This window comes from Dryas octopetala, chromosome 2 (assembly GCF_963921425.1).
Source record: "Dryas octopetala chromosome 2, drDryOcto1.1, whole genome shotgun sequence".
Classification (NCBI taxonomy): domain Eukaryota; kingdom Viridiplantae; phylum Streptophyta; class Magnoliopsida; order Rosales; family Rosaceae; genus Dryas; species Dryas octopetala.
The window spans coordinates 20,825,755-20,837,980 of record NC_141367.1 but is presented as its reverse complement, the minus strand read 5'-3'; the positions used below and the strand labels follow the sequence as shown (position 1 = coordinate 20,837,980).

At 36.8% G+C, this 12,226-nt stretch overlaps 2 protein-coding genes across 2 annotated transcripts; one reads left to right on the top strand and one right to left on the bottom strand.

Moving 5' to 3' along the window:
- Nucleotides 1-1,511: 1,511 nt before the first annotated feature.
- Nucleotides 1,512-4,736, top strand: LFR (ARM repeat superfamily protein). Its single transcript, XM_086233239.1, has 8 exons — nt 1,512-1,775; nt 2,230-2,399; nt 2,544-2,686; nt 2,802-3,052; nt 3,546-3,651; nt 3,746-3,884; nt 3,966-4,093; nt 4,206-4,736. The coding sequence occupies exons 1-8, from the start codon at nt 1,586-1,588 to the stop codon at nt 4,459-4,461; spliced, it is 1,383 nt and encodes a 460-aa protein (XP_086089365.1). The 5' UTR covers nt 1,512-1,585; the 3' UTR covers nt 4,462-4,736.
- A 2,186-nt stretch (nt 4,737-6,922) lies between these two features.
- On the bottom strand, nt 6,923-10,814 carry LOC147293985 (3-ketoacyl-CoA synthase 11-like). Its single transcript, XM_086231385.1, has 2 exons — nt 9,832-10,814; nt 6,923-8,081 (listed from the first exon to the last, which is right to left on the bottom strand). The coding sequence occupies exons 1-2, from the start codon at nt 10,642-10,644 to the stop codon at nt 7,296-7,298; spliced, it is 1,599 nt and encodes a 532-aa protein (XP_086087511.1). The 5' UTR covers nt 10,645-10,814; the 3' UTR covers nt 6,923-7,295.
- Between the last annotated feature and the right edge of the window lie 1,412 nt (nt 10,815-12,226).

The following is a 12,226-nucleotide window of genomic DNA, read 5'->3' as shown; positions in this document are numbered from 1 at the left end:
ATCACCACAACAGTTGTCACTAGTAGGAGGAAAAAGACAGGTACTGATCTAACCAGCAGCAAGTATAGACTAGTTAAATGCATATGTCCCATTGTCCCAATTCAGTGGTCAAATGTAATAACTCTTACGGATGCAGTGGCCCTTCATTGCATCCAATCCTTGAAGAATGAAGACAAGGGGAGTAGCTGAGAAAATTAAGATCAGTTGAAGATATTAATTTAAGCAACAAGCAAAGATGATAAGATGGAAGAGTTCGTACATTTGGTCTTTTGTTATTGACTACTGCAGTGTTGTCGTTTTGTGTTGTCTTTGTAAATAGCTAATGCCTACAAGGATATCATTTGCACAAACTTTTAAGGTAGTTAGGTGTTGGTTATGGTTTGTTTAGAATGGTTGAGACTTGAGTTAGTTGTTGTGATTAAAAAGATTGGAGGCTGCGTTGATTGTGTAAAGGAGGAAAATGTAACTCATTGAAATTTATTGAATGCTTTTCAAAAAAAAAAAAAAAGGATTTGTTGAATGAACTTAGCAGTTTGTTTTACATTGAGACTTTTGCCTCTTGGAGGAAGAACACTCACATAATCCACAAAACCCTTCAATATTTTAAGAATTAGGGCCTTTAGTGAAAAAGAGTAGTGTTTGGTTAAGAAAGATGGATTCCACAGTACTTTTTTTTTAAAAAATATTATATACATTGATGTCAAAATGATGTCATTTATATGACTACTTTTTCTAAACAATAATGTTAAGAGTTCCAACTTTTTTTTCCAACATTTGTTTCCAACTTTATATGTCATTATTTTACTGGACATGAACTTGATACTTCATTTTTTTTAGGTTTTATTTTTTATTTTTTATTTTTCAGTGTCTACTATATGAATGTCACATAAGTTAGGCAAAAAAAAAATTGGAATCTCTAGCACTACTTATTTCTAAAACATAAATAACTCTTAGGTCATGCCTTACTAACTTCCGATGGTTCAGATAAAAAATAAAGGAGGGAAAATGATAGTCAATCAATAAGAGAGGATCAAGGTCCTCCCAATGTTTAATAATGTCTTAAATTTGAATCCCCCTTTCTCAAATAAAAAATAAAAACCTCGTATTATTCATCTATTTGACATTCATATATTGGACTATAGAAAAAAACTAAAAAAGGTAAAGATAAAATCTGTTAAATGAATTGATACCATCTAAATTGGGAAATAAAGTTGGTACATTAAGCATTTTCCTAATTAATATGGACAATGGTTTCTTTAGAAGGAGCCGTGAAACTTGGACACGTGTCAAATTGATTGCTTGGTCGAAACCTTCTTCACCTTCAGTGGGTCAAGGCCTTGTAAAGGAAATTGAGGTTCACAGCCCAGCTCATTTCGGCCCAAAACTGGTCCATGATATTTCATAGTCACCTAGGCCCGTTTTCATGGGCCGGATCCGGGTCAAGAATAAGTACGTGCCCTAATATAATCCCAAAATTAAATAAGCAAGCAATTCCATTGAGAAAGAGAGAGGAACGCAGACGTCAGAAGCGGAGTTAATTTAGTCTATGTTTTATTTACCAAAAATAAAAAAATAAAAAAAAGGAATGCAGAAGAGGGAGCTAAGCAAGTTGGGCGGAGCGACTGGCGGAGCCGCCACGCCAGCAGCGAAGAGGGGCCGCCCATTCGGCAGCGGTGGCAATAGCGCTGCAGCTGCCGCCGCCGCAGCCGCCGCCGATACTGCAGCTCCGTCGACTCTCCTCGGTCCTTCCCTCCACGTCCACAGTTCCTTCGCTGGTCAGTTTATCAAAACCCTATCACATTTCAATATTTTGGTGCTCAAGTTTCAACTTTTTTGAAGTAATTTTTACGTATTTTGTAAGTTTCAAGTTCTTGGGGGGGTTAAAACAAGGCATACAGTATAGGGGTTGTTGATTCCCAATCTCATAGTAATTTTCAAGTTCTTGGAGACTTTGCAAATTGCCAAATTCTTAATGAAAGGGGAAATTGAAGTGAATTTGTTATGAGAGTGAAGTAACAATTTTTGGGTAACTGGGTAGCTCAGCATGTGAATTAGTGTAGTAATGCTATTAATTATGGTACCAGTTTGGGTAATGAAAGCAGAGTCAGGAACTGAGGGAAGGGTATGTGTAATAGTTGTTAAAAATAGCTATCAATAACATGAGGTGAAAAGTTCCTTTAAGTAGTGCTCAGTGGGTGTTCTTACCAATACTTATCGTCTATGTTCCAGATCAAAACAATAAAAGGATAGTTCTGGCTCTTCAAAGTGGACTAAAGAGTGAGCTGACATGGGCATTGAATACTCTCACATTACTCTCTTTCAAAGAAAAGGATGACATGCGCAAAGATGCAACTCCCCTTGCAAAGATTCCTGGGTTGCTCGATGCTCTCCTCAGTGTTGTATGTCTTGCAGTCCTTAAATTTTTCCTTCCCATTATGAAGTGCATATGTCTGTAGTTTTTTTTTTTTTTTTTTTTCCGAAGTTTTATTGCACCATCTTGTTCCTGCCAATATCAATTTAAACTAAGTTGTTATAAATAACAGATTGATGATTGGCGTGATATAGCCCTTCCGAAGGAACATGTAAAGGTTCCGAGAGTAAGAACTTTAGGTGCAAATTTGCTTGTAACGGGGTTTGGAAATGAGTACGAGGCATTGGGATCGAATGGAACTGTCCCACATCCTGGGTAAGCCTTACAAGTTTATAGTCTTCTTGTGTGTGAATTTTGAATTTGAATGTCTAAAATTATCTTTGACTTGAGGAATTTTGAACCTGATTGTGGGAAAACATTCACATGGCAGCTTGGGATCCGGTTCTCAAGAAACATTGGTGCCAAGTAATGTGACCAAACTTCGTTCTTCAGAGTGGTGGCTTGATGAAGATGGTCTGTTTAATCTAGATGAAGAAGGTCGAGCGGAAAAACAGCAATGTGCTGTTGCTGCTTCTAATATCATCCGCAACTTCTCTTTCATGCCAGATAATGAAGTCATTATGGCCCAACATCGGCATTGTCTGGAAACAGTGTTCCAATGCATAGAAGATTACGTAACAGGTGAATATTTATTTCTTTAATTCAGTAAATCTTCAGTATATAATTTATTGTCCCAATGCTAGATTTTTTTAATTTCAAGAGAATTATATAAATACCTGAAATGTTTTAAAAATTTCAGGTAACGTCCAGTTACAAAACTTGGGTTTTTGATTGTCTTGTAGATAGTCTGATCATCTGGAGGATGTATAGGTCCAATATGCATTCCAATTTAAAATATTGTAGCTTAGTAAAAAGGCTTATGTTAAATCTCTTTCTATTAGTTATGTATTTTTAATGGCAGTGTTTAGGCTGGATTTAAGTGATTTTGAATTTTGTAAGGTTTCCTTCTTGTATAATCCCCATGTACTTGGGCTTCATACCTTTCCCTATTTAAATTCTTTTCAAAACAAAGAAAATTGCATCCTCCCTGTTTACAGTGATGTTAGATATTTCCTTGAATGCTCCTGTGTTTATGCTTTTAGAATGGAATGACCAATGTTTCCTATGTTAACAGAGGACGAGGAACTTGTGACAAATGCTCTCGAGACAGTTGTAAATTTGGCTCCACTGCTTGATCTTCAAATTTTCAGCTCATCAAAGCCATCCTACATCAAGATAACGTTAGAAATTTGATCTCCTCTTTTTTTCCCCTAGCTAAAGCTCCTTTGCTTCCTCCTTTTGTTTGATAAGTTAATTGATTTTTCTATCAAACAGAGGAAAACGTGCAGTTCAAGCCATCATGGGGATGCTGGGATCTGTAGTCAAAGCCTGGCATTGTGCTGCAGCCGAGTTACTTGGGCGGTTGGTCATAAACCCTGATAATGAACCTTTCCTTCTTCCCTTCGTTCCACAGGTTAAGATTCAGAAATTCTCCTGTTGTAAACATGTTTATGTAATGTGCAAAGATTGTAATGAGGCTAGATGAACACTGCAGATACACAAGCGATTGGTTGATCTTATGAGCTTACCAGCATTAGATGCACAAGCAGCTGCTGTTGGTGCACTCTATAACCTTGCTGAAGTAAATATGGACTGCAGACTGAAACTTGCTAATGAGCGATGGTGAGGACTCTATAGTGAATAATTCAGGATCAAATAATTTGATCATGAGTTGCAAAATAAAAATTTATTACTACAATGACATTAGTGGTTAAATTTTTTTTCCAAATTTCAGGGCAATTGATCGACTGTTAAAGGTTATCAAGGCACCCCATCCAGTTCCCGAAGTTTGCAGGAAAGCTGCTATGATATTGGAAAGCCTTGTGTCAGAGCCACAGAACAGAGCCTTGCTGCTAGCTTATGAGAATGCTTTCGCAGAAATACTATTCTCAGATGCCAGATATTCCGATACCTTTGCCAGGATTTTGTATGAACTGACGTCTAGACCAAACAACAAAGTGGCAGCAGCCCGTGGTGTTTGGGGCATGTGACTAAGAATTGTATTCTCAGGTAATTTGCCCCTTTATAAGAATATTGGATTGTTACTCTGCTAACAACAAAGTCTAGGATCTAATCTGTGTGGCAGCTGACTTAAGTGACTTAAGCAACAATTAGTCAAATTCTTATGTGTTGGTTCAAATGCTCTGTTACGTATTGTTGTAATTTGGAAGTGCAGTTTTTTGAATTATCAGAAACTACGCTAGTGCATACGTTTCTGTTCTGATTTTAATGTATACTATATATAATACATGTCTGATTTCTGGGATTGTGTTGGGTGCTTCTTTATCAGTCAACTAATTTAGATTGAGATTTTAGTCCAAATTCATGCAGATGAGAATGTCCAAGTGAGGCGTTTGGTGAATTGCATGTCATCCTTTGTACTCGTTTAGTATATTTCGTTTAATTCATGCGGTTTTATTTTGAAATTACATTCATCCCATAATAAATCTGCTCAAATTTGGACAAAATAAATGAGTACACTCCAAACAGTCACCAAAATATATCCCAATTTTTGAGAACTTTGTTCAAAATCGTGCAAATAAAGAACAAATTTGTGTGATGAATTGATGATCCATGCCAGTATTTCCTTTAACACAGTAACTAATATTAAATGAGTAGTACTGCTCTCAAAAAATTAATCCTAAATTTTTTATAACGACTAATGCGAAAGTGTCTTGTTTGTATATGATGAAGTTTAGGTGATGTATGTACCCAAAAAGAGATAAGTTTTGGTTTTTTTAGAGCGAAATGAACTCTAGCTAGCCTAATCGTAAATTATTATCTCACTCACCCACTTGAGTTAACTCCAAAAATTTAAGACAATATAAATTAAATAAAAATATAAAAGGTTAAATGGTGACATGAGCCAAATTCAAGGACAATTGTTATAATTTAACTAGCGTATGAAATTGAACAAGAGGCCCGACATATGAAATATATCATCGAAAATAATTAAAGAATGCATTTCAAGTAGATGTTCAATAAATTAGGTGACAGTTGTATCTTACACTCTAAATTAACGTGCTGGAAAAGTGTTTCAGGAATTTGGTTTATTGATTTAATTTCTATAACTAGTTGCTTTTAGTTACTTTTAAGTTTCAACCATTAATTTTTTTTTTTTTTGGTAAGAAACCAATAATGATTTTGTTAACATAATTTAAGTTGTTAGTTTTATCAATTGTACAGTTATGGTATGACTGTATGAGACACTTTTAGGCTACGTTTGTCACGCTGAATTGTGTTGGACTGGATTATTCTTATGGATTATGTTGGATAGTGTTGGATTGGAGTAAGTTGGACTAATGTTATTCTATGTTTGATGCTATGTCGGACTATGAAGCTAAATAAGCTAAATAATATTGTTCTGTATTTGGTGCATGATCGAACTAAGCTATAATTATTTTAATTTTTAAATTAATAAACAATTTAAAACCTTTTTTCTCCATTCATAAAGCCCTAACTACATCTCCAGTCAATGGACCCCATCCTTTTTTCTCCTTTATTCTTGTTCTCCCAATCATCTTCACCCAGCCCAGCTACCCACGTGAACACCAAGAACCACTGTTTGTCGATCTACTCCTCTCTGCTCTTCCTTCTTACTGTGCAATAGAACCATCAAGACGCCCATTACCGATGGGCCCTGGGGCCGATTGCATTGATAGGTACCAAATTCATTAAAATAGATCCTGCCATTTCCATTTTTTTCTTCTTATTCCGCACCTGTTTTGTAGATCGCCCCCACCCCCACACCCTCCTCCTTCCTCTTCATCTGTCAAACCTAGAAAAAATTCAAGACATCAATTCAGTATATCAATCCAAAATAATCCAATCTGGTCCCCGATGGTGGCCATCCTTCATCTCCTTATTCTTTCTCTCAAACAAAAAACCAAAACTGCAGGAACTTGGTGATGAAAGTTTGTTGTTTGGTGAGGAAGTTGGTCAATTGCCTTTGTTTTGGGTCTTTCTGAGTTAAAGAAAAGATTTTGGTGATGAAAGTTTGTTGTTTGAGAGGGTCATAAATGTCTAATCCTGCATCCTGATGGCTTCCTCTCGCTGAGTAAGAAGGCATAGTCAGGGGCTTACATAGCACGGTCCATTTCGACAGTACTACGTAAGAAGGCATAGTGATGTGTTTTAAGAAAACCGGTGTTGGATAGCCCACTTAAACCTTATCCCGTGTGTCTCCAAACGCAGGATAATAGTGTTATTTAACACAATCCTAGCTAGTGCTAGCTAGCATGGTGAAACAAACGTGGCGCTAATGTGTTGTGTGGTTGAAAAATCATGCATATAAACTTGGGCAAACTGTATTAGTGTCGGGACTCATAGCCAAGAACAAGACTACAGAGAAGAAGATAAAAAAATGCAAACTGGGTGCAATAACGAGAAAAATCAGACAAATATATCAGCAGGGCAAAATAGTAATCGAACGCAATCAATAACTCCAACAATGGGCTGTGTCATTGAGTGTAAACTGCTGTATAAACTTCTTCTTTTGTTGGCCAAAAAAAACTTCTTCTTTTATTCTTACACTTGCATGTAATCTTATATAGCTGCTAGAACAACATGAGAATGAAAAGAAAAAAAACAAGGTTATGCAGTACACCTCTATATACCTCCCCTGTTCATCTCTCTGTTACTGTAGAACTCTGAGACCAGCTGGTTTTAGCTCATAAAATCAGTTGTATTGTTGTGGTTTTTGTGCTGTATATTTGATCCACTAACAACCAATTACATTTAATGAATCATCATCATACAGATATATATATTTGACACACTCATACAAATGTCTCACCCCAAAAATCATGAGGCAGGTTTAACATAATTAAGAAGTTTTAATGGCTGCCACTTTAGGCACAGTGACAGGAAACTCATGAATCTCATCAATCCAAGGGTTCTTCTCCTTGGCTGGGTTAACAGTCCTCAATGCCTTCCAAACAGCACTGTTGCACTTGAATCCTGACCCAAATGCAATCTGCCACATCCTATCTCCCTTCCTAACCCTTCCTTTGGCCTCAGAGTAAGCCAGTTCATACCACAATGAGCTGCTCGAAGTGTTCCCAAACCTGTAAAGTGTCATTCTTGAAGGCTCCATGTGCCAGTCAGTGAGCTCAAGGTTCTTCTCTATCTCATCCAGCACTGCTCTCCCACCTGCATGAATGCAAAAGTGCTCAAATGCCAGCTTGAAATCTGGGATGTAGGGCTTGATCTTCATCTTGAACACCTTTCTTGCCACCAAGGTTGCAAAGAAGAGGAGCTGCTCTGACATGGGTAGGACTATTGGCCCAAGTGTGGTGATGTTGGTCTTGAGGGCCTCTCCAGCCACTGCCATTAGGTCTTTCGAGAGGGAGACCCCGATTCTCTTGGTGTCGTCTTCCTTTTGGAAGACACAGTTGTATGCTCTGTCGTCCGAACCCTTGTGGGTGCGGACGGTGTGCATGAGTTGGTACTTTGAGCGGCGGCGGTCAGAGGAGCGGTTGGAGAGGAGGATAGCGGCACCGCCCATTCGGAAGAGGCAGTTGGAGAGGAGCATAGACCGGTCGTTGCCAAAGTACCAGTTGAGGGTGATGTTCTCCATGCTAACCACTAGGGCATAAGAGTTGGGGTGCACCTGTATATTACGCAATTTAGATTAACAGTTTGATAACATATATAAGATATCAAATCCTATCGGATGATAACAGATAACTTATATATATATACAAATATAGAATTATAGTTATGTGTGTTAATGTAGCACCCAAAATAATAGTGTCTTTTTCTTAATTTCTGTATGTGTAAGCCCACCAAGGACATTTAAGGCCTACATAATGTACTATATATGAGCTCAAAAACCTTGTCCTTTCTCTTTAGGTGGAGTGCTTTTTTGTATATCTTAAAAAGGGGTTAAGTTTAAGAGTTAATTACATTTACACTCCCTAAGATTTATTATATTTTCACGTACATTTTTTAGATTTTAAAAATTACACATACACCCCTAATGTTTCAAAACTATTACATATAACCCCCTACAAGAGAAAAAAAAGAAATAAACAGAAAAGAAAATATTTGTATTGAGGTTGGACCTTACACTTTAAGTAATTTTATTAGGCCATTTAATCCTTTAGCATGCCTTTTTGCATAATTTCTTATCATTTTTCGTCTCACTATAAGGGGTTATATGTAATAGTTTTGAAACCTCAGGGGTGTATGTGTAATTGTTGAAACCCCAGAAAATATATGTGAAAAGACAATAAACCTCAATGGGTGTAAGTGTAATTAACTCTAAGTTTAATTTAGTGTATTAATTTTCTGTTACACGTCCTTTGTCTATTTATGATGCTCACGCTGCCCAGTACACGTACCAAACATCCTTTAATACATGGCATCCCAAACCAGCTGTACATGTGGACAAGCGGTGCACCAAAGTTTTGAAAAAGTATTTATTGTCTAAATGGGGTTGTGTATGAACAGTATGATATCATTGATATGTATCATAAATGACTATATTTATCAACCCCAATTTTGACATAGAAATAAGTACAAGCCTTGCATATATCAATTTGTTGACTGTAGCTGTTATCACATTTCTCATCTAAATATAAGTGAGATTTATGTGTAAAATTATTTACTGATTCTTTCCATATTTCTAACAGAGATGAACAGAAAATAGAAATGAAATTCTGAACAAATAAATATTATTTTATGTATCACAATTGTACATATTTATCCATGGATTAAATATATATTTATAATTTTAAGAGGAAATTACAGATTTGGTCCACTTATTTTATACCTAGTTCAATTTTGGTCCATAATCTTTTTTAAGTTCTGTTTTGGTCCACTAATTGTTTCATTTGTTCAGTAAAGGTCCAGATTTGTGACTTTAAATCCTTTGGGTTGTGTTTTCTTCAATTATAATTGAACTATAAGTTATATTTCATCATTTCTTAGTCATAAAAACAAATTTGGAGTATTATAATCTAAAAGAATTGAGATTGGGTGAAGTTTGAAAAATTGGCAGTTTCGGGTACCCTACTTTGGGGTCAATTATCTTGAGTTTTAGAATTCCAATTTGAATGATTTTTATATGGTTGTAAAGAAGAAATACATAGCTTTAAAACAAGTATATGTTCGCTGAATTTGGGTGAGATTTGATAGGATAAAAAGCATGCCAAATTTGAGAAAACAAATATGGACCTTTACTGAACAAGTGGAACATTTAGTGGACCAAAACAGAACTTAAAAAAGATTGTGGACCAAAATTGAACTAGGTATAAAATAACTGGACTAAATCTGTAATTTCCTCTAATTTTAATTTAAAAAATATTTAATTAACGAAATTAAAAAATAGAAAATAGGTAATGAATTAAGTAACAAACCTGGAGGAGCTGTTTGGCAAGATCAATAGAAATAAGGCCAGCACTGCAACCCATCCCACCAAGATTATAGCTGACAATGTTTCCCCTAAGCTTGTAGTGATTGACAACCATGGCGGACAGAGACGGCGTCGGATTGAACAAGCTGCAATTCACCACCAGAATCCCAATATCCTTGGGCTTCACCCCGGTCTTCTCCAACAACTCATCAATGGCTCCAAACATGACCATCTCCGCTTCCTTCCTCGCCTCAACCATAGACGGGTTGGGCGGGACCCGCAGCACGGCCTCGGGCATGTAAGTCTTCTGCCCGAGGCCGGAGCGCTCCAGAATCTTCTGCTGGAACGCGAGGTTCTCGTGGGAGAAGCTGCCGGTGATTGTAGACCTCTCCATGAATATCTCCCGGCTGCAAGTCCGAGCGGGGTCGGCCTTGTAGCAGGCGAAGTTGAGCAAATAAACTTTTCGCGGGCGGGTGGTGATGTAGACGGTGGCCAAGAAGACAATGAGGCCCGAGCACACGGTGGCCAAGACGAGGTTGAACTTGAGCTGGTCCCACAGCTGGACCAAGTATTCCACGTCGGTGAGGGTGGAGAGGTAGGTCGAGGCTACGGCGAGGAGAGGTATGAGTAAGATGTACATGGCGTTGGAGATTACGTAGTGGTAGCCGAGCTTCACGTATTTCAGTTTCACGGACAAGAGAATGTTGGGAAGTAGTACAACTTTGCTCTTTCTTTCTTCTTCTTTTTCTTGTTGTTGTTGCTGTTGTTGTTGGGTACTCGCAGCAGCAGAGCTTTGCTCCATGTTGCTCAAAAACATGAATCCAACACACCACCTTCTAATCAGACGAGCTAGCTAGCTAGCACCAAATAGTTTGTGACCCTTATGATCGATGCTGCAGTTGAACGACCCTTTAAAGGGTTGATTGGGCACAAGGGAATAAAAATTAAGCTGAGATTACAAGGCAATGGGTTGTGAAGAAGAGGAGGGTGTGGATTTAAAGGGAGTAAAGGAAGGCTAGGAGGATGCAACTACCCCAACGAACTTTTAATTGTGAAGCCGCGGGGGCATTGAATTTGCCAGCCCGGAATTTGGCGGAGTTTTATTGGGCCACTGCAACTTCCACCCTCTTTGTCTCACCTATTTACTGCCTTTGCCACTGCTACCCACGTCTAGTGTCTAGTTTTTTCATAAGGTCGCTACTCTGTAGGGTCGTACGTCCTGTAGTCTGTGGTTCATTGGTAGTGTGCACGTGTCAATTCATGCATGGCTGTAGTAAATAATTCCACGTGTCAATTGATGCATGGTGGCCTCAATTATTCCATGTGTTGGTGAACTACGTATATTAGTATATATGCCTCCACAGTTTTATTTAGAAACAAGTTTTTGAGTTTAAGTATCCAACGAAACCTTTAACTAATGGTAAACATGTGTACAATGTTTATACATTTTTTAGGAACAAATTAAATTGTTAACTTCGTTTGTACATTTTTTAATACATATCATTCGATTTGATTAATAGGGAGTTCTCTATTTCTCCAAGGTGTGTGAGGATACACTACAACAAAAGTGTGCAAAACTCTAATTAAGAAAAAAAAAAAAAAAACAAAACGCAAAAGTGGACAACATACATTGTTTCTTGACACGCAACCAACACTTAAATGTCATTTGTTATGCATGTGGTCACTGATTATCTTTTTTAAAAGTCTATTGAAAACATGTTTGTTGATAATCTAGTAGTAGACTAGTACTCATTCATGCTAACAAAACCAAATAAGGCAATTGAATTTTTTTATTTTTTTTTAAAAGAAGAAAAAAAAATGAATTTACACCCTAGAAAAATTCATTCAAATTATATGCATTAATACATGCAGCTTTAAAATTCATGAAAAATATTACAAGAAATTCGTACTATAATATATAGTACTACAATATGTAGACTTAGAGTCAATGACCAAGCACTCACAAATAAATCTATCAGTTGTATGCTGATATACATACGTATTTTATCTATATTTTTTTTCAATATTTTATTATATTAACTAACTATAACCATTACCCCTATTAAAAAAAAGTATGACCATGACTGAAGACAAAAGAAATTAAAAAATAGATAGTATTGATAGACTCACTCATGCACTATGCTAACCCACCCCTAGCTAGCTATATATATAGTTTCGTACTTTTGTGCATATCTTGAGATTCAACAGGTCCTAGATGGGGATACTAGTTATTGGAATAGAGTGGTAGAAACCTATCACACCCATTACCGGCTTTTTTTTTTTTTTTTTTTTTTTTTTTATAAGTTCAAATATAGCGTTTTTGAGTTAGGATAACCTTCTTTTTTGTAATCCGAAAATTGCATTACAATATCATAAATAACATTTTTATGATAACTCAT